Here is a 23,332-nt window from a genome sequence, read left to right as displayed (position 1 = left end):
ACAGGTATGTATAAAACAATCATTATTCCTTCATGTTTCCAATGATAGCTACACATACAATGTGATTTTAGTGTTTTCATTACATTGTATATATACCCATCATTGGAAACATGAAGGAATAAATTTAATTGGTTTTCCAAGAGTTTACAGGATAGAAATAAGCAATTCCAAAGGAAAGAAAGGTAGAAGATAGAATTAGCAACACATTAATTAAAAATACATTATTAACTTTATTCCAGAACTCCGGAGTACATTTCTTTCTTACATCCCCATGTAAAGTAAGTATAAACTGGAACATCCTTGAAAGGGCAATTTTGAAATATCCAGCAAATTTTTAAATGCATATATCCTTTAACCCTGCAATTCTACTTCTAGCAATCCTACAGGATTACAAAGACATATACATGGGTGTGTACAATAATGGTCATTGCTATATGTTTATAATAAGAAGAAAAACTAGATACATTCATACTATGGAATACTGTATAACCATTCAAAACAATCAAGTAGTGCTACACAAACTTACATGGAAAGTGATACGCATTATTAAATTTTAAAACGTTGTATAACATTATATTTAATAAGATTCCATTTTTGAAGCAAATCGTACATATGCTTGTAAATACATAGAAAATGTTTGGAAACATGAAGATCTCAAAATTGTTACCTCTTTTTTGAGTGGGACTCAAAGGGAGGCTGGATAGAATTGGAGGCCATTATCCTAAGTGAAGTAACTAAGGAATGAAAAACAAAATACCACTTTTCTCACTTATAAATGAGAGCTAAGCTATGCGTATACAAAGGGATACAGAGTGGTATAATGGACACTGAAGACTCAGAAGGGAGAAGGCTGGGAGCAGGGTAAAGGATGAAAAACTATTGGGTACAATGCACACTCTGTGGCTGACAGGTACACTAAAATCCCAGACTTCATCACTATACAATTCATCCATGAAACCAAAAAACCATTTGTTCCATTAAAGCACTGAAATTTTAAAAAATTAAAAAGGGGCTTTGAGAGAGGAATATTTCATTTTTTGTTTTAACAATGAACACTTATTACTTGAAAATAAACCATTCTTGAAATTCTTAACTCTGAATGAGGGGTTTCTCCACGGCCCAAGTTTACCAAGTCTCCATTAAATTCAGGTCTTGAATTCCTCTCTCTCGCTCTGATGTAAAGCTTTCAAATTCAATAGAATCTAATTTATATAAGCTAGTCAGCAATCCATCTGACAAGCTAACCTAAATTTAAACTATAAAACAATAAATTAGTTTAAAATCTAAAGCGCTTCACAATGGTTATTTCCTTTAGCTCACATCCCCATTCCCCAAAACACTTCATTCCCAAAATGTTGGGTAGGAGAAAATGCAAACATATGTAGTTTCTCACATGTTCTATCGCACCCGCCTGTCCATTACTGTATTCTCGGTATCGTCCAAGCATCTGGTCCACTTGTCGCAGGTTCCGACTGGTATCCTGAGAAAGAAAATTGACTGAATTAATTATTCCAAATACTTTTTTTCCTAATCGATCTTAGTAGTATGTCAATCAACTAAGTCAACAGTTTGTAAAATGTATAAATTTTATCATGGCTAAGTTGAATATCAATGTACTTCATACATATTAAGTAAATCTTAACACCACTGAGAGAAACTCAAATCCGACTGCAATTTACTTGTGTAATATCTGCAGCACATAATGTAAATCATTATTCAAGGTTCCCTAGTAAGTTGGCAACAAACCATTAATTCTTAGAATCACAATTTTCAATTTGTGCCCCTCAACCAATTCACACTCTCTTTATAGAAAAGGAATCCCGAAACAGCAAATCTAGTAGACTATATGCGAGAGAAGAAAATCATTAAGATCAATGTTATTTCAACTATTCTTTTACCTCAGAACTTGATGAGAAGAAAAATAACAAATTTAATTTTCATCACAATAGAAATGGTTCTCATCTAAATATGCTAGATTTTACCTGGGAGATTAATCGAGATATTTCCTTCAAAAATATATACCTATTAATGTGTCTCATTGTTGGGAAAGTACAAGAATTCATACTGCAAAATTGCATTGTTATCTTACTTTACTTACATTTTACTTACTTTACTTTACTTACTTACTTATTGATCAGAAAGGGTCTTGCTCTGCCACCCAGGCTGGAGCAAAGTGGCATGATCATGGTTCACTGCAGCCTCAGCTTCCTGGACTCAAGGAATTCTACTGCCTCAACTTCCTGATTAGCTGGGACTACAGGTACACAGCACTATGCCCAGCTAATTTTTTTTTTTTCTTAATTTGTGTTTAGACAGAGTCTAAGTATGTTGCCAAAGCTGGTCTCAAACTCCTGGCTCAAGTGATCTTCCTACCTCAGCCTCCAAAAGTGCTAGGATTACAGGCATGAGCCACCATGCCCAGCCCAGCCCATGATGTTACTTTAAATAAGTTTAAAAAGGATAGGGCTTCTGGTTTTCAAATCAAAGCATGGCTTCGCCACCAAAAATTATCTTCTTCTTATCTAAGCATACTAATCCAAAGCAATTAAAAGCCAAAATCCACGCTTAGCCAGACTAAGGCAAAGGTAAGGGATTAATGAGTAGGAAATACATTCTGAGTTTTCTTTTTTCCCATATAGCTATGTTACCTTTCCCCCACCTCTTTTCTAAAGCCCTTTCTAAGAAAAAGCAGCAAAATGCCTTAACTCAAACCTCCAAATGCTGGCAAAAATTAGTCTCTACATCAAAATGGCATCTTTTTATTTTCATCCACAAATAATCTACCTCACCAAAATGAGCAATTTCTCTAAAGGCACATGCCCATGAGAAGCTAAACTATCATCGTTTCTACTGGTTTCACTCCCACAATATTTTATTTAGAAACACTGCTTTATCCTAAAACACTCTCCATCACCTATCACATATTTCAAATATCTTTACCAACTGTCATAGGCAGAATAATGGCCCTCAAAGATATCCAAGTCCTAATCCCTGCAACCTGTGTATGTATACCTTACACGGCAAAAGGGATTTTGCAAATGTGATTACATTGAAGACTTTTAGATGGAGAGGTTCTCCTGGGATTATGGGGTGGACCCAATGAAATCATAAACATCCGTAAAAGAGGAAAAGGGAGGCAGGAGAAGTAAAGTCATAGGATGTGAGAAGGGCTTGACCCTTCCAACCCTTCCCTGCTGGCTTTGAAGATGAGAGAAGGCAGCCACAAGACAAGAAACGTGAGCAAGGCCGGGCGCGGTGGCTCAAGCCTGTAATCCCAGCACTTTGGGAGGCCGAGATGGGCAGATCACGAGGTCAGGAGATCGAGACCATCCTGGCTAACACGGTGAAACCCCGTCTCTACTAAGAAATACAAAAAATAGCCGGGCGAGGTGGCAGGCGCCTGTAGTCCCAGCTACTCGGGAGGCTGAGGCCGGAGAATGGCGTGAACCCGGGAGGCGGAGCTTGCAGTGAGCTGAGATCCGGCCACTGCACTCCAGCCTGGGCTACAGAGCGAGACTCCGTCTCACAAAAAAAAAAAGAAAAAAAAAAAAAAAGAAAAGAAACGTGAGCATCCTCTAGAAACCAGAGAAGGCAAAGCAATAGATTTTTCCCTTAGAGCCTCCAGAGAGGAACACATCCCGACCAACACTCCGAGACCCAATGAGACCAGTGTTGACTTCTGACATACAAAACTTTAATAATTTGTGTTGTTTTAAGACATTAGCTTTGCAGTAATTTGTTACAGCAGCAAGAAAACTAATCCACTGACTGAAACTATTAAGCAGCTCAAACTATTTAAATACTATTAAATGCAACCATTGTTAAACTAACCTGTAAGGTACTTGTTATAGTGTTGACCTTCTCGGTAACTTCTACTGTAGGAAGACTTCGAGTTCCCCTGTGAGTTGATCTGGCAGCCCATGGACTCAATCGGTCACGATAGCGAAAGTGATCTGATTCGCTGGATGATTCTGCCATTGATGTACACAAATCCTTTTAAATAAATATAGGTCAAAGTTAATGAAACAGGAAAAAGCATAGAAATAAAAGACCAATATAACTGTTTACTTTTGATCTCTTGTCTATGTTCAACCCATTAGTTATTTTGTACACTGTAATTTCTACATACATAGCTTAAAAACACAAGAAGTCACTTCCCCATGTAATTCTCCCTCCTTCGTTTTCTCTGCTTTAAGGGAGCAATTCCTCAGATACGATTTTGGTCATGTTTACAAGTCCAGTGATAATAATCCCCTGGATTCATGCAATGCTTCCAAATTATTAGTACCTCACTTAATCCTACCAACAACACCATAAGGTAGATGAGAAAAACACAGATAGTCTCTAAAGTTAGGACCGGCAGGTATCTTAATATTTGCCTAATGTCCATTCTACTATAAGAACATAGCAAGACCTATCACAAGACGGTCTCATTCAGTGTACACTGACAAATCTCATGCACCTTGATTTAAAATACGGTAGAATTAAACAAATGCTGTAATACAGGTCCAAATTCTACAATAACAGATACGTGAGAAGGTGGCATCTTCAACATCTCCACCAAAATAGAAAGCCGGACATCCTGAGTATAGGCATCAGTAGATAATTCTCTAAACATGCTTTTCTTCCATCCTTACCTCAGTTTTCTATTTAATGCATTAAAAAAAATTATTTCATGCAAGGGAACCTCAAAAGTTTCAGGAAACCTTTTAATAGAAGTTGAAGAAACTAAATAAGTTCAGAACAAAGAAGCATCAGAGAAACTCAACTGATAAAAAGTGAAAGTGTATTGAGTATCCCAATAATTTCATTTTCTATTTAATGGTGGGTTAATGTTACTTTAACATTAATTGCTAGAATCTTTCTAAAATCTACATGGCCATTTTGCTGGCTGATTAAATACAGTGTGATAAAAACATTTCTTTTTTTTGTTTTGTTTTTTCAGATGGATCTTACTCTGTCACCCAAGCTGGAGTGCAGTGGCACGATCTTGGCTCACTGCAACCTCTGCCTCCCGGGTTCAAGCAATTCTCCTGCCTCAGTCTCCTGAGGAAACATTTCTTGAATAATAGAGTATCTTAGACTTCCAGGATCTTTATTCTGAATGCATCTGGAAGTACACTGATCATACATTTAAGGAGAAAATAAAGAGAATTTGCTAAACGTGTACATGTCCTAAAGCATTTAATGAAAGCAATTGTGTTTTTAAAATATTAGATGAAATATAACTAAACAAATAAACAAGGAAGAAACCTTGCCATAAGCTTAGGTTTTTTAAAATGAAATATAGTCTGTTACTGCTGCATCAAAAAAAAAAAGAATCAGCGAAATATCCAGCTTCTTCACACTAGCTAAGACAGGGTTAGAGAACATCCTGTCGGAACACCCATGCTTCTCCTCAGCCCAGAGCTCTTAACTTCCTTCCGCATTTGTCTTCTCTGGTTCTTGCCTGTCTTCTCTTACATGTAAGTACAAAGGTATAGTACCCATGATGTCAGTCCCTCCCACCATAAGGAAACATGAACAAGAAATTAAGACTGAAGCAACTGTTTGGCTTTGCTTTTTCTGGCTCACAATGCTTAAGTCCAAAGGAAAAAAGTATTTTCTTTAGAAGAAAAGACATCTTACATATAATGTTCACCTTTTAAACTTAGGAAATGACTTGTATGCATCTCATAAATCTATGCCACGTAACCTAACATCTTTTACTCTAAGTTACAGTACTTCCCATCAAGCGTTTCCCATTAGTGAAGGCAGGAAAAGATAAACATTTTGTAAGAACTTGCTATTCTGCCAGTTACTGTGCAGATGCTTACATAAGGCAACCCAATTTAATTCTCATAACAACTTATTAAAGCGAATACTATTAACTCCCAATGTATAGAGGATATGCTACTGCTAAAAGATATAAAATAACATGCAACTCCCTACAGTAATTATAAGTAGAATGCAAAACCAAGATTCAGCTGGCTTTCTCTGTCCTCAATACTATGTTCTTCCCACTGTGCTCTGCTGTCCGTTTATCCGAAGAGTTAACAATCTTAACAATTAACAAAAAGTGCTAAAGACTGCAGGTGCAGGCCAGAGCCTACATGTGTCTATAGTCTCCTCAACTCCCTTTCATTTAATGTTAGCATAAAAATATCAAGAAAAAAGGGAACTATCAAGTAATAATATAAAAATCTTAACTAGGCACCAGGAAAAAAACTAAGTGACTTATCTATACTAATACATTTAATAAAGCCCTGAAACAAATCAATCCATGGGTCCCAGATAAAGGGATTTTTGTTTCCTTATTCCTTTTAGCCCTTATATAAGAGAAAATAATAATTATGTCTGGCATCTGTCTCTCTCATATCAAAATTCTATAGCTTAAAGCATAACAATTTTCATTTTAACAAGTCATAATTGTGGAAACTAGATTGAAGTTAATAAATCACTGGAGATAAGAAATCAGGCAGAATAAAAAGTTAATATTGAAAAAGCCAATGTGCTTACTATAACAGTTGTTAATGAGAACAAGAAACAAAATAACTGTTTTTGAGACGTGATATTTCTAAGACTATCAAAATTTTAATAATAATCAGTTATCTGAAGACAACTTCACCAGATATAAATGGCACGTCAGACGCTTCTACTATGTAGACAATTTAAGTTTCAAGATAACTAAAAATAATTATAACTGAAATTTGGGGATAATATTTAAGATATAAAACAGTACAGACTAATAAAGTAAATATGCATGTATCTACCACCAAGAACTAATAAATATTATCATTCTGACAGATGTACCTTTGAGAGTTTTTAGTAAAATATTTAGAACACTGTAAATAAAGTCTTAGTACCTTCCAGCCACCCCTCCTTCACCCAGTACTACTCCTGCCCCATTTTCCCAGGGATAATCACCAGCATGATTTCATGTATAACTCTCCAGGCTGTTTTTATACTATTCCCACAGGCATGGGTACCTCAAAGTCTTTTTTTATAAAAAACACACTGCACTGAATTGATAAATATTAACAAGTAAAGATACGGGGGCATCTGAATTTAACTCTAAAGCAGAAAATCTGACTGGTATAAAATAAAATTAAGAACAACATAAACATAAATTATCTCCAATCGTCATATAATACAAGAAAAAAAAAATGATCTCTCACTTACCCCCACTAGGATTACATACTTTTACTAAGACAGAATCACACGTTCCGGCATGAGTTTCACTAGCACACACACAAAGTCTTCAGCTATAAAGTTAAGTTACTGTAAGCAATAAAAGATGTTCAAACTCCTGCATCTGATGGAACTCCTGCAGAGACATCAAGATTTAAGATGAGATATATCTGAGAAATTTGCATGGCTCTTTTTAAGCATATGAAACATTCAGCAACTATCTAAGGGCTTTAATTACATACGCTTCATAAATGTTAAACTAAGTAAAATTTTAAAATCTCATTATAATAAAAAATAGAAGTTAGATTATTTTCATTGTTGATAAAAATCTGGCATTTTCTTCCACTATTACTGACAACACAAGGTCAAACATGATTCCCACAGCTAACTAACAGAGCACCTAACTAACCCTTCATGCCACAACACAGAAGGCAGCTATAGTGGCAGAAGTCCATCCTTACCAAGAGTCACCAATCTATCATCAGCCAACACCACTACACCCCAGACACAGGACTGATGGAGGGAGAAGCAGATGAGAATGGAGTGGCCGCTGAAGTTGGCAAGAGGCTCATACCACATAATCAGAACCTACAGCAGAATACATGGGAGGCCAAGAAAATCCTGAGAGCCCCTTAATATAACTGACTCAAAAAGAAAAGTACAAAGCAATAAGCGTCAATTATACACTCTTCTTTCGTCATGAACAGTGTATTATTTTACACTATAATTAAAAACTAATTTTATAAAAGAATGGTAAATAGTAATATAACTGGCATTAATGAAAACTGACCAGGCCTCTGAAAATATTTTCCTCAATTAAAGTTTGCCTATTATTTCATTTCATGTCAATAAAAACATATTGAGAGTGGTCACATAAGGAAACAAATATTCAGGGCCATGAAAAGACATTTAACCTAATAATCTAAGAAATATAATTTAAACAATAAGATGCTTTTCTAGACTATGTAATTGTTTTCTGTTAAATGGTAACGTCTATGGTTAGCGAGGTTGTAGGGAAAGGAGCACTTCTACACTTTCCTAATGGGAACATGCAAATGTGAATAACTTGCCTGGATGTCAGCAGGTAATAAGTATCAAGAAGAGCTTATAACTTTGCCCTGGTAATTACACTTCCAAAAATTTCTCCTAATAAAATGATTTAGAATACATATAGAAATTTATATACAAAAATATTTACTGTAATAGAGGCAAAATAAAAACAATTCAAATTCTCAAATTTCAAAATACAAGAATGGTAAAACTAAGGTATACAATGAACAGACATTAAAAAATTTGTTTCTGAAGAACATTTAATGACAAAGCACGGGATAAAGGCATGAATTCCAATTTCATAATAAATGTTATATGTTATCTGTATGTGTATATAAATGACCAGTTCTATGGTTTGAATGTCCCCTCCAAAATTCACATTGAAATCTAATCCCCAATGAGGCAGTATTGAGAGGTAAGACCTTCAAAAGGTGATTGGGTCATGAAGGCTCCTCCCTTATGAATGGATTAATCTATACATGGAGTAATGGATTAGTGGGCACTGGTGGTTTTCTAAGAAGAGAGACCAAATAAGTACGCTTGGCCCCCTCACCAGGTGATACCCTATGCTGCCTCAGGCCTCTGCAGACAGTCCTCACCAGTAAGAAGGTTCTCACCAGATGCAGCCCCTCAACTTTGGACTTCTCAGCCTCCGTAACTGAAAGAAATAAAGCCCTTTTCTTTATACCAGTTTCAGGTATTCTCTTATAAACAACAAAAAATAAGCTAGGACAACCAATATATAAATTTAGAGGTGTGGGGAAGGGCAGAGATAAAGGGGGAGTAGGGAGAAACGGAACAAAAATAGATTTACTATCCAGAGTTTATAGCTGATTTGCTTTTTCAAAAACATTCCGGCCGGGCACAGTAGCTCATGCCTGTAATCTTAGCACTTTGGGAGGCCAAGGCAGGCGGATTGCCTGAGCTCAGGAGTTCAAGACCAGCCTGGACAACACAGTGAAACTCCATCTCTACTAAAATACAAAAATTAGCCAGGCATGGAGGCATGCAGCTGTAATCCCAGCTACTCAGAAGGCTGAGACAGAAGAATCACTTGAACCCAGGAGGCAGAGGTTGCAGTGAGCCGAGATTGCACTGCTGCACTCCAGCATGGGCGACAGAGCGAGATTCCATCTCAAAAAAAAAAAAAAACCTACATTTCATGAATTTTCTACAGTGATTTGCACTAATGTATAATCAGAGAGAAAACTATAATGTGTGCTTAAAAGAAACAAAAACAAATTAAACAAATTTAAAGATCTCTACAGAGATAGCAGATTAATAGGCTGACAGCAGATTAACAGGCTGTCAACCCAGAAAATTTAATTAAATAAAAGCTCTATATTCAGAACTTCCATTTTCTTGGTAACTGTGTCCTTTTCCTCCCTGGCAACTTCTTGACCTTATTTCCTAGTCCCCTGGCATCTACCTAGGTAGGGCCATGCCACTAGTTCTCACCAACTGATGAGCTGAAGAAATGAGCCGATCACAGGGCCAATCTCTACTATTTCATACTGAAGAGCATTCACTGACCAAAGGAAACATTTATCATGAGTTTATGAATTAAAAGAAAATTTATTTTAATTTATATTATTTTCTCTTTGTAGTTTTACTGAAGTGCAGTCACTAGATTCAAAGATGACTCACTTAAAGAAACATTCTAAAATACTAGAATGAACGTAAAAATTGGAGGATATAAAAATATCCTAATGTGTAGCAACATCACCTGTGCAATCAAATTCTACTTTGGAAAACAAATTAAAAATGGTCCACAAGTTATATTTAATCACTATTATAATTTGAAGCCCAAAGAAGAATTATTAAGACTAGTAGAAAAAAACATTTATGTATGCTCAAGGAAAATCTTCATCATTGCCTTTAAAGATTTAAAAGAAAAAAGTTCAATTAGATAAGAAATTTACCCTCATTATCATAAGAAATTTCAGCATCACACACTGATGAAAGAAAAGGAAGAACTGCTAAATTTGAAGAATGACCAAACTCTTGAATAACAATTTAAAGAAACAGAAATACCTAAATTCTGGTTAAAGCTGAGAAAGGTATTTCTTTCAACTGGAGAAAAAACAGTAAACACTCTTCTGCAGATTACTACCAGCTGCTGGTGCAACAAAATTTCTTATTAATAAGAAAGCAACAACATTTGTGCTGTCTACTTTTCAGACGTGAGCTTTTTCCAAATCTCTAGAGAAGACTAAGACGGCTGACCTTGGGAGAAAGTCTGGAATCTTAGAGCAAGCTCTGGGTCTGATATTACAATTCTTAGAATAGCTTATTTAGCTGCTCCCAACAAATCAGTATTTAAAGGCATAAATATTGTTGCTTCTGTCTTAATGAACCTTATAAAGAAAAAATACAGCCACCAGAGCAAATAACGAATCCTCATCAATTCACTCCCACTGAGGATCTATCCATCTAAAACAAATGCCCATATGCAAACTTGAATACTGCAACTAAAGAGAGTAAAACTGCATTCAACCCTTGTAATAAGAGGATTGACAATGAGCCTTTACAAACTCAAGTCCACCTCTTTTGTTATTTGACCTAAAGAGCCATCAGATTGTCTTCATTATAATGATGCACATTTGTATGTATGAGAGCTGTAATTTATTGATTCCCAAATCTCTTGGCCTCTGAGCCAGTTTAAAACAATTAAGATTTGCAAGCTGTTCCATAAAAGATAAGCACCCAGCATCAGGGGTGATATTTCACAAAGACTGACTAGTGCATGTTAAGTAGGTGATTGCTTCTGTGGCCTCCAAGTGCCTCAGCTGTCCCTGTCCAAGGTAATCGTCCTCAAAGAAGATGTTCAAGGTAATTGTGTTGATATGTAGGGGGTAAGGGAAAATTGAGAGTGTATTTTATGCTTAATCATTAACAAAGTTCAAATTTTAGAATGTATTTCTCACTGTTTCTGATATGGTTAGGCTTTGTGTCCCCACCCAAATCTCATCTTAAATTGTAATCCCCATAATCCCCATGCATTTAGTGAGAGACCTGATGGGAGGTGACAGGATCATGGAGGCAGTTTCCTCCATGCTGCTCTCATGATGGTGAGTTCTCACAAGATCTGATGGTTTTATAAGGGGCTCTTCCCTCTTCACTCCTCACTCTTCTCTCTCCTGCCACCATATGAGAAGGTCCAAGCTTGCTTCCCCTTCACCTTACGCCATGATTGTAAGTTTCCTGAGGTCTCCCCAGTCATGCGGAACTGTAAGTCAATTAAACCTCTTCGTTTATAAATTACCCAGTCTCATGTCGTATCTTTAAAGCAGTGTGAAAATGGACTAATAGAGTTTCAATAGCTGTAGGACTTGAGAGCTTTGCCTCATCCTTCAAGTGAAAAAGTTAACAAGCCAGCAGACATTACCATGTAGAAACAGTTAACAATTGTACCTGTCTTCTTTACATCGGTGCTCTTCTGTAACTTCATCTGCTCAAAGCCTTTTGGCAAATTTATAAAAGATCAAAATCAAAAACTGTCCAGTCCACCAGTCAGTTCTGTTATGTTAGTGAACATAATACATTAGGAAACAGAATCAGATACTTAAATTGATTTTTCATCATTCAATGAGTTGTCACTACATTTAGAAATGAAAGATGAAAGTAAATAAATAAGTCATAGTCTTTGACAGGAGAGAAAGACTTTTAAGTGTATTGTAAATGGTGAGTTAAGTAATACAACAAAATCCTTGGGGAGTCAGGTTAGGATTTTTCCACTCATCTTGAAGGATGCACATAAGTTTGACAGGTGTATGAGACAACGAAATAGAATTCAATTAAAAACTGTCTCAGAGAAAAGTAGACAGGATCCAAATAAGCTCAGCTCTTGCATCCTTCTACCAGGGAAGTTCTGCCCTCATCTGATTTTCATGCTATGGTTTCATGGGTTTTTTTCAATGATTCTACTATTTTCAAAAGAAAATAAAAACATTTGAAAGCCACTACTATAACTAAAGAAAAAAAACTGAAGAATCCTGAGTGGAGACTAACACGGTAATAAGCACATCAACAGCAGAACAGCTGGGAGGCTGTTGCAATCTATTAGGTAATGAATGGTGGGCACCTAAGCCAGTGGCAGCGGAAATGAAGTGTAGCAGGGATGAATTAACTCTGAGGGCAAGGTAAAAGAGTAAAAGATGAATCACAAGTTCCAGGTGTTGGTAGCTGGATGGATCCTGAACTAGTAAACTGAGCAAAGAAATCAATGAAAAGAAAGAGCTTTTAGGAGAACATATGTTCTAAATTGAACTTGTCTAAACTTCAATTATAAGGAGAGGATCAATTTGTGTTTCAGGGAGGAAATACCAAACTAAAGATGTCTAATAAGCAACTGGATATGTGAGTCTAAGGAAATATTTGATAGTCATCAGTATAGGGGTGGATAAGATCACCAAGAAAAAAATGCACGGTGAGAAAGGAAGTAGAACCAAAGAAAACCCCAGAAGAACTCCAATATACAAAAGGCAGACAGAGGAGGTGGCAAATGAGATTGAGAAGAAACATGAAAAGTAGGTGGAAAACTAGGGGAAACTATATAACAGAAGTTATGAAAAGAAGGGTTTCAAAACAGCAAGAAAAAAAAACTTACAATTTCCCAGTAATCATTGAATTGCCTTTCAACTCCAAATCCATCCTTCATTGTCTGCTCTTCACAAATAGAGCTGAGGCCTTTAAATATTTCTCCTTTGTAGCTAGCATAATGTTAAACTTTGTCATAGAAAGTGTTGGAAGGGTTGTTTTTTTGTTGTTGTTGTTGTTTTTAAATCCAAGACGGTGGAATGGAGGCATCGTTGGCATGCCTCTCCCACTTGGAAAAACAAAATTGTGTGCAGAAAGTCATGCTACGAATTTTCTTCCAAGAAGCAACATAGGAACTTAAAAACACTGAAAGAAACCACAAACCCTTTGAAAGAAGCAGTGGGCAGTAGTCTACACGATAAACCAGGAGGAAAACTGGTAGTTGCCAGAGCATGAGTGGGGAGAGACTGCCTCCATGATACACTCTCCCACTGGGGAGCCAAGCAATCCAGGACACAGGAGAACACCTTAACCCTACCCAGTGCTGGTGCTGACTTAGGGAGCAGTGAGGTTTTATGAAAAGGAGCAGCATCGAACCATGTTTACTCCCAGACCCAAGCAGGGACAGAGGGAAGCCATTCGTGATCCTACCTCACAAGGGACCTCACCTGAAGTCTGCTGGTTAACTGAGACAGTGGTCACAGGTTGAGAGAAGCTCCCAACTGAGACCTGTGATATAATCTTTAGTGGGGACAAACGCCCTTGGTCAGAACCGAGGAGTGGGCAGAAAGTGTGCTAGAGCTGCAGGCACAGGACCTGGGAGCCTCTACTTCACGGGCTGACCAGGAGGTGCACAACCTAAAAGCTGGTTTCTGTGTCAGTTGGGAACACTTATGGCTTGGGACAGTTTTGAGGGCTGCCTGGAACCCACCTAGCTACTGCTAGCACAACACCGTGGGTATGAGACCTGCCTTGCCAAGTTCATGGGAGCTGAGTGGGGCTTACTGACACCTGCTACCCCATCCTTCCCCTTGTGGATTCTTCGGTACAGCAGAGGTAGCTGTGTTCCTCCCTGGAACATGACCCCTGTGACCAGGGAACTGTCCTCTAATCCCCACTGGGGCCACTGTTTGCACTCAAATGTGGGGAGCCAGACTGTGGACTTGCCTGACCCAGCTCCGACTAGCTTTGCCCATCCACCTACTCTGGTAGCCTAACACGACAGAGACTTTTGCATGCTTCATGGCCCCACCCATTGCCTGAGACACCAGAGTACCTCCCCTGGGTAACAGAAGGCAAGCACAATTCCCACCACTAATACTGCAACTGGTGCTCTTTTGCAAGCACCACCTACAGGCTGGAAGCAAACCAGCACAGCCCATTACGATATCTGCAGGGACATCATAGCGCTCAGGAAGAGAAAACGTTATGCATGACCTCAGCTACCACCATTGCCTGCATCACCCTGGTTAACCAGGAGGCCCTGAGTCTGTCCACAGGCCCAGTACATTGCAACTACAGCTGGCATTTGAGAAAGCCAACACACTAAGGCTATTTATAACCAAGGAAATCTCACAGTGTGTGTCATTCTCCTCTCACCCCCATCAGAGCCATGCTAGTACTCACTGTTGGGAAACTGGAGGATAGTTCACAGCAGTGGATCCCTTGTAGACATTCTCCAGCACCAGCCTAGAGTGTGGCAGCCCCACGAGGTGGCTAGACCCAGAGCAGCAGCAAGATTCACAGCAGTCTGGCCCTGAGAAACTGCTACTCCTAGGGTAAGGGGGAGCGTACCACATTAAGAGGGCAGACACTCCGTCGGACAAAAGAAACCAGACTGCAGGCTCCGAGTCCCTGAACTTTCCACTTGAGGGAAGTTTCTTTCAGCAGAGGCACAGGTGCAGTGCTGGGCTCAGTAGGGGAAGTATGCGGCTCTACCCCAATTGTCAGGCAGCCTTGGTGCTCATGAAGGATCTTGGAGAAGGGGACTTTTCTCCCCCTCACTCAGCACTGCAGACACAGCTGGGGCTCCTCCCACAGGAGCATGGCATGGGTGCATCTGTAGACAGCCTTTCCATAACACTTCAGGGTGGCTGCATCCCCACAAGAGGAGTGCCCTCCAGGTTCAGACTTGCAAGAGAGCCAGAGTCACGATCCCCCTCTACACAGATGAAAAGAGGTGCCTGTCTAATGGGAATAGTCAGACCACTTCATGCAGAGTGTGACTAGGAGATGGATCACTTTCCTGGTGGCCCAGAAGGGAGGCTGTGGTGGCTCCCTCCCTTGCCCACAAAAAGACCTCAGTGCATTTCACTGAGAGCTTCCCCAGCCATCTCTGTCAAGGCTGTGACCTCTGCCCACCACTGGGATACCGCATTTACCCAACTGCTTTAGTTGTAGCTGTTTTTTACCATGGGTACCTCCTACTGGCCTGTAGCCTGAACTGTTCAACCCAGTAAATAAAACAATAGAAAAAAAAAAAAATTAAGTGCATACCACTGAGGAATGAGGTAAGCATCATAAGATTTCTCACTCCAGCCCCACAGGAGAGAGTAAACCTGTTCACACACCCAGCACATTGCTACTATAACCAGCACCAGAGAAAGCCATCACACAAAGATTTTCTATAACCAGGAAACTCATACAGAGTCTTTGGCATTGAAAGTACCCAAAGCCAAAACTAGGTGACAATCAACTATAAACATTAAAGTCATATCCTCAAGGCAGGGCAGGGGGGAGAAGAAAGTTCTTAAAAATCCCTATCCAATCAAAAACAAATTCAAAAATAATTAGAAGAAACAGTCTACCCAAATAAGAAAGAAACTAGAAAAATCATTCTGGCAATATGAAAAAAGAGAGTTCCATAACACTCCCAAAAGATCACACTAACTCTCCAGCAATGCATCCAAACCAAGGTGAAATTTTTGAAATACTAGATAAAAAATTCAAAAGGTTGATTATTAAGTTATTCAAGAAGATAAAAGGGAAAGGTGAAAACCAACATAAAGAAATCAATGAAACAATTCAGGATATGAATGAAAAATTTTCTAAAGAGACAGACATTTCAAAGAAAAAAAAAATGAGAACTTTTGGAAGTGAAAGGCACATTTAGGGAACTACAAAATGCAGCAAAAACTCTTAACACTAGACTAGACCAAGAAGAAAGAATTTCAGAGCTCGAAAACAAGGCTTTCTAAGTAAATCAATCAGACAAAAATAAAGAAAGAAGAATGAAAAGATACGAAGAAAATCTCCAAGAAATATGGAATTATGTAAAATGGCCAAACCTAAGAATCATAGGTGTTCCTGAGAAAGAAGGTAGATTCCTGTCTCTCTCCATATACAAAATTAACTCAAGATGGATTCAAGATTTAAATTTAAGACCTAAACTTATAAAAACTTAAGAAGAAAACCTAGGAAAAACTCTTCTGGACATTGGCCTAGGCAACAAATTTATGACTAAGACCACAAATGCAACAAAAACAAAAATAAACAAATGGGACCTAATAAAACCAAAAAGTTTATGCACAGCAGAAGAAATAATCATCAGAGTAAATAACCTGCAGGATGGGAAAAAATACTTGCAAATTATGTATCCAACAAAGGACTAATATCCAGAATCTACAAGGAACTCAAACATATTGGGGGGGGAAAGTAATCTTCTTAAAAAGTGGGCAAATGACATAAATAGACATTTCTCAAAAGAAGATATACAAATGGCCAACAAATATGAAAAAAAAAGACCAGTATCATAATCAGAGAAATCCAAATGAAAACCACAATAAGACAACCTTATTCCAGCAGAATGGCCATTATTAAAAAGTCAAAAAACAACAGATATTGGTATCGATGTAATGAAAAAAGAATGTTTATACACTACTGCTGGAAATGTAAATCAGTACAACCGCTACGGAAAACAGTACAGAGATTTCTCAAAGAACTGAAAGTAGATCTATCATTTGATTCAGGAATCCCACTATAGGGTATCTACCCAAAGGAAAATAAGTCACTATGTCAAAAAGACAGCTGCACATCTATGTTTATCACAGCACAATTCACAATTGCAAAGATATGGAATCAACCTAAATGCCCATCAACTGATGAATGCATAAAGAAAATGTGGTACATATGTATACCATGGGAATACTACTCAGCCATAAAGAAGAACAAAATAATGTATTTTGCAGCAACTTGGTTAGAACCGGAGGCTATTATTCTAAGTAACACAGAAATCAGAAACCAAATATTTCATGTTCTCACTTATAAGTGGGAGCTAAGCTATGGGTACACAAAGACATACAGAGTGGTAGGGTGGACACTGGAGACTCAGAAGGGGGCAGTGTGAGAGGGGGTTGAGAGATGAAAAGCTACTCACTGGGTACAATGTACACTACTCAGGTGACAGGTGCCTAAAATCCCAGACTTCACCACTATACAATTCATCCATGTAACCAAAAACCACTTGCACCCTAAAGCAGGGGTCTCCAGCCATGAGCCAAGGACCACTACCAGTCCATGGCCTGTTAGGAACCGGGATGCACAGCAGCAGGTGAGCAGTGGGTGGGTGAGCAAAGCTTCATCTGTATTTACAGCCGCCCCCCTTCACTTGTGTTACCACCTGAGCTCCACTTTCTGTCAGATCAGCAGTGGCCTTAGATTGTCCTAGGAGCACAAGCTCTACTATGAACTGTGCAGGCGAGGGATCTAGGTTGTGTGTTCCTTATGAGAATCTAATGTCTGATGACCCGAGGTGGAGCGGAGGTGGTGATTCTATTCCTAGGGAGCGGCTGCAAATACAGATTACCATTAGCAGAGAGGTTTGACTACACAGAGGCCTTAGTAAATCGACGGCTTGCAGACTCATATCCAAACCCTACCAGTGAGTAGCAAGTGACAAGCTGCATCTGGCGGCAGGCTTTAAGTCAGAATCTGATACTTACTTCAGTCTACACGTGGCCTGCCCATTCTTTTATTTACCACTTCTGTCCATACCTCTTGCCTGCACTATGTGCTTGTCTCAGTCACTGTTTTGGTAAGCCCACAAGCTAACCCTAGCCAAAATGAGTAAAAACCAAACATCACTGGAGAGCTTCTTTGAAAAGGGGGAAAGATCCAATGACGGGACAGCAGAAGATGCTAAAAGTGCCAACAAAAAAGAAAACTACATTTAAAAAAATTACCAAGAGTCCTACTTAAAGTAAGAGTTCATTGCAACAGGTGATTCACCTTCTCCAAGCCTGCTTTGTATATGTGGTGACCAGCTATGCAATAAAGCCATAAAACCTTCAAAACTGCTTCACCACATGGAGACAATGCACCCTGCATTAAAAGACAAGCCTTTGGAGTTTTTCAAAGGAAAAAAACATGAACACAAAGAACAGAAGCAATTATTGAAGGTCACCACTTCATCAAATGAATGTGCACTGTGAGCATCATTCTTAGCGGCTAACCACATTGCTAGAGCTAAGAAGTCCTTCGCTGTTGGTGAAGAGTTGACCTGCTTGCTGCTAAGGACATTTGTCATGAACTTTTAGGATAGACTGCAGTTCAACAGGTAGCACATGTTCCTCTTTTGGTTAGCACTATAACTAGATGAATTGATGAATAACAGAGGATACTGAGGTACAATTGTTAAAGAGGATTAATGAGTCATTGTGGTATGTAATCCAGGTTGATGAGCCTATCAATGTTGACAATAAGGCACCAATGCTTGCTTTTATGCGATATATTTTTCAGGAGGATGTGCATGAGGATACCATATGTGTACTTTTGTTGCCAACCAACACCACAGCTGCAGAACTACTAAAGTCTTTGAATGACTACATATCAAGAAAACCAAATTGGTCATTTTGTGTTGGTATGTGCACAGACAGAGCAGCTGCCATGACTGGATGGCTTGCTGGTTTCACTACTCAAGTCAAAGAGGGTGCTTCTGAATATGAGTCTATGCACTGTGTCATCCATGGAGAAATGCTGGGTAGCTGAAAAATGTCACCTGAACTTAACAACGTTTTGCAGGATGTGATTAAAATTATCAGTCACATTAAAGTACATGCCCTTAACTCATGTCTGTTCTTGCAGCTCTGTGAGGAGATAGATGCGGAGTACACACGTCATCTCTTATACACAGAAGTGAGATGGCTTTCTAATGGTAGGTCACTGGCCAGAGATTTTGAGTTACAAGAGCCGCTCCAGAGAGCTCTTTTAGAAATAGTCACTACTGGCAGCACATTTCAGTGACAAATGGGTTGCAAAACTTGTTTATTTGTGTGACATATTCAAATTCAACCTGCTCCACAAACTCAATCTGTCCCTTCATGGGAAAACGACAACTGTGTTCAAGTCAGCAGATAAAGTGGATGCATTCAAAACCAAACTAGATTTATGGGGGCAACCAGTGAACACTGGGAGTTTTGACATGTTTCAAATATTAGCAGAGATTTTGAAAGAGACTGAGCCAGGGCCTCCTTTCTCCCAGCTGGTGTATGATCATCTATCTCAGCTTTCAAAGGAGTTTGAGCATTACTTCCTGATATGGTCTGGCTGTGTCCCCACCCAAATCTCATCTTGAATTGTAGTTCTCGTAATACTCATGTGTCGTGGGAGAGACTGGTGGGAGGTAATTGACTCATGGGGGCAGTTACCCACCATGCTGTTCTCGTGATAGTAGTGAGTTCTCACAAGATCTGATGGTTTTATAAGGGGCTTTTCCTCCTTTGCCTGGCATTTCTCTCTCCTGATGCCATGGGAAGAAGGACGTGTTTGCTTCTCTTCCACCATGACTGTAGGTTTCCTGAGGCCTCTGCAGCCATGCAGAACTGTAGGTCAATTAAACCTCTTTCCTTTATAAATTACCCAGTCTCGGGTATTTCTTTGTAGCAGCATGAGAGCAGAGCAACATACTTCTCAACCACCAAAGATCCCCAAATTGGGAAGAAACGGTTCCATGACCCACTTGTAAATAAACCAGGTGAATCAACTTTGTCCATGCTAGAAGAGGATCAACCTCTTGAGACTGCAAATGACTCTGGCCTTAAAAGTATGAGACAACTTCAAACCTCTGTATGTTCTGGATTTAAGTCAAGGCAAAATATCCTGAGATTGCCTTGTGCACCAAAAAGCCTGCTTCCATTGCCAACATCCTATCTTTGTGAAGCAGGGTTTTCTGCAGTGACAGCAACCAAAATGAGACTACAGAGTAGAATGGACATAAGCAACACACTTTGGGTGTCACTATCTCCCATCACCCCGAGATGGGACTGTCTAGTTGCAGGAAAAAAAAGCTCAGGGCTCCCACTGACTCCATGGTGAGTAGCATAATTATTTCATTATATATTACAGTGTAATAATAACAGAAATAAAGCGCACAATGAATGTAATGCACTTGAATCATCCCAAAACCATCCTTCTCTCTGCCTCCCAGTCCGTAAAAAAATTGTCCTCCATGAAAAGTGCCTCTGGTGCCAAAAAGGTTGGGGACCCCTGCCTTAAAGCTATTGAAACCAAAAATAATAATCATCATAATAATGATTTTTTAAAAGGACACTGCAGGAGGAAGGGGCTTCTCTTTCTGGTTCCACGTTTCCCATTTGTTGCATTTTCATTTCAGCATCCTGTGTGAGTGATATCCAGTGGTACCCAACTCCATCAAGTGTCAGCAGTACCTGCATTGGGCAGCTTCCCATCAAGTTTCAGTAACCCAACCCCTACTCAGATTCTTAGTGAATCTGACAGACACCCTCACAGTCAATCCCTCTGCTTCACCCTACCAGCATCCTGGAGAGGTGTTTCCTGCCCATCATTTGTGGTGCGGTTCCCTGCTTTCCAGCATCACTCCGCCTTTAATTAGGAACAGTGTCCCCTCCTTGTCCAGCAACTGCGGATCAGCTATGGCCCAGTAACTCAGCAAGTCTCTCCACCATTTGGGGGCTATAGCCACACCTTCTCCAACAAGGTCTGAATCCCAGCCTTGAAGAGAGCCCCCTCCCATTTATACCTCCTTTGGGCACTCTCTCTCAGCCCAGGGGATTCTTTAGAGTCATCTCTGTCCTTTTACTGATAATCCCCTTATAGTTAATTATATCAGGAGTCAGCAAACTTTTTTTCTCTGCCACAACTATTAGCCTCTGCCAGCTGTAGCACAAAAGCACAGACAATTATAAATGAATGGGGTCGCTTGATTCGACCTGTGGTAGGCTAAATTTAGCCCATGGGATATGGTTTACCAACTGCTGCTGTATGTTAAACTTTCCCTGTTAAAATTACTGTGAGACATCTGTCTCGCCTGTTTAGGGGCAAATGCTGACTGAACTCTAACTGAGAGATGAATGCAACAAATATGCCAAGTAGGAAAAGGAATAGAAAGTATCCTTTGGAAGTGCTAGTGACTGTATCAAAAGCAGTCTCAGTAAAACAGCTTGGGTGAGGATGATGCCAGGTTGTGGAGAAAACAGGAGGTGAAAAAGCAGAAGCACTGTGTATAAATCATTCTTTTAGGAAGTCTGGATATGTGAAGAAAGAAAGAGATTAGTAGCTAGAAAGGAATATTTATGTGTGGGAAATAAGCCTCAGATTGCAAAATAGTTGAGGTTCTGATGCCAGGCAGGTCCAATATACAAGAAATAAGATGGCAGACTTCAGACAAGCCCTATCTACCATTAGGATCCATGCAAGCAAGGCACTTATTGTTGAGAGTCCTGTGCAACCACCGGCTGATAGTTTGCTACACTTCTTTCCTGCAAACACTGTGACATACTTTCCCTACCCTCTGCAGTTAATTCCCAGCTTTCAAGCCTCCTGTCTTAATAAGTTACACAAATAATGGCCTTCATCCTGAAACTGCTTTGCAGTACCAGATGGTTCAGCAAACTATGGCACAGCCAATTTTAAGGGTCAGGAAGAAGATCATGATTTCTTGCCTAAGAACTCAAAGACCATCCTTTAGCAAAAGTTTATTGAGCAGACCTTAAAATTAAAGGTATCGATAGGAAATGTTTTTTAAAACATCGATAAAGTAGAAACATACTGGATTTAACGATTGGCGCACATAGCTGGAAATCAGAACATCAGAGGTACAAACGCGAGAATCACCATTTCCTGAGCACCTCGGTATGAAAGGTACTTTGCATACAGTCAAGTATCTCTGCAAAGCTTGGCTTAACCTCAGGCCAACCTTACAAAGAGGATTTCTAACCTCCCCAAGGGCACATACTAGCTCTTGTTTATCTATTCCCAGGCTCCAGAATAGTGTCTTAGTGTTTGGCACATTCAATATTTACTTCTTAAATGAACAAAGTAGTCCCTTTTTGGCAAATGAAGAACTACTAAGGCTCCCAGTAGTTAAGCAGCTAGAAAAGCCTGGATTCAAACCACACCTTAAAGCAACCTTCTAAATAACTAGCAGACCGCACAACTGGAAACATATATAAACCAAGACAGAAAAGAAAATTTGTTTTAGTTTGCTTTTCTGTAAAATTATGAGACTATGATATATTACTTGCTTACATTTATACAAAGGCATAATAATGTTCAACTTTATTTAAATAATAATAGCTATTGATTTATGGTTTTCTATGGACTAATTTCTGTACTAAGTGCTTTACGTATGCTCTCTCATTTAATCCTCATAACACTATTATTATCATCCCCATTTTATAGAAAAGAGAACTAAGGCTTAAAGAAGCAAAGTAACTTAAGTGGCAGAGCCAGGATTCAAATCCAGGCAAGAAGACTATTTCCAAAACTCAACTTTTAAATCAATACACTTGTTACATGTAAATGGCAGTGGCGAAAAGGCAAAAAAACAAAAACAAAAAAACAGGTGTACCAGTGAGTAAAAGTACTCTTCCCTAAAAGCAAAATAAGCTGATAAGAACAAAGGGCTTGGGTGGGCGCAGTGGCTCATGCCTGTAATCCCAGCACTTTGGGAGGCCGAGGTGGGTGGATCACTTGAAGTTAGGAGTTCGAGACCAGCCTGGCCAGCATGGTGAAACCCCGTCTCTACTAAAACTACACAAATTAGCTGGGTGTGGTGCTGAGCACCTATAATCCCTGCCATTTGGGAGGCTGAGGCAGGAGAATTGTTTGAACCCAGAAAGTAGAGGTTGCAGTGAGCCGAGATTGCACCACTGTACTCCAGTCTGGGTGACACAGTGAGACTCTGTCTACAAAAAAAAAAAAAAAAAAAAAAAGAATAAAGTACTTATTGTTGTAATTAAGGCTGTAAGTCCCCCCAAAAAAACGGAACACACATGAGCTAGCTTAAGTGAAACAGAAATTAATCATTTTTAAAGAATACAATAATGATGGTAGTGGTGGTGGCGGTCATCATGGTAGAAGCAATAATATTAATAACTCAACAATTAAATGGCCCGTTTCTGTGCCAGGCCCTGTTCTAAGCACTTTACTTGTATTAACTAATTTAACCCCAACAACAGCCCTGTAGAGTAAACATAGCTGTAACCAATATCACAGGTAAGGAAACAGCTTCCAAAAGTTAACTTGCCCAAACTCAAAAAAGTAGAAAGCTTTCTTCCACACAGACATCTCTATTCCACAACCAAAACCTAGCAGG

General features: G+C 39.2%; 1 protein-coding gene across 14 annotated transcripts in view; it reads right to left on the bottom strand.

The window, feature by feature from the left end:
* Positions 1 to 23,332, bottom strand: part of LOC105467643 (centrosomal protein 128) — a 458,395-nt gene that overhangs the window by 429,296 nt on the left and 5,767 nt on the right. For 11 of the 14 annotated variants that reach the window (XM_071099786.1, XM_071099780.1, XM_071099781.1 and 8 more), the window contains exons 3-5: positions 7,162 to 7,306; positions 3,832 to 3,993; positions 1,394 to 1,480 (exon numbers count right to left, since the gene is read on the bottom strand). In XM_071099786.1, coding sequence (XP_070955887.1) covers positions 1,394 to 1,480; positions 3,832 to 3,978 — 234 coding nt within the window. In that variant the 5' untranslated portion in view covers positions 3,979 to 3,993; positions 7,162 to 7,306. The remainder of the gene's footprint in view (positions 1 to 1,393; positions 1,481 to 3,831; positions 3,994 to 7,161; positions 7,307 to 23,332) is intronic. The other 3 variants (XM_071099789.1, XM_071099784.1, XM_071099782.1) reach the window with 2 other exon arrangements.

This window comes from Macaca nemestrina, chromosome 7, assembly GCF_043159975.1.
Source record: "Macaca nemestrina isolate mMacNem1 chromosome 7, mMacNem.hap1, whole genome shotgun sequence".
Taxonomy (NCBI): domain Eukaryota; kingdom Metazoa; phylum Chordata; class Mammalia; order Primates; family Cercopithecidae; genus Macaca; species Macaca nemestrina.
This window is presented reverse-complemented; position numbering and strand designations above follow the sequence as displayed.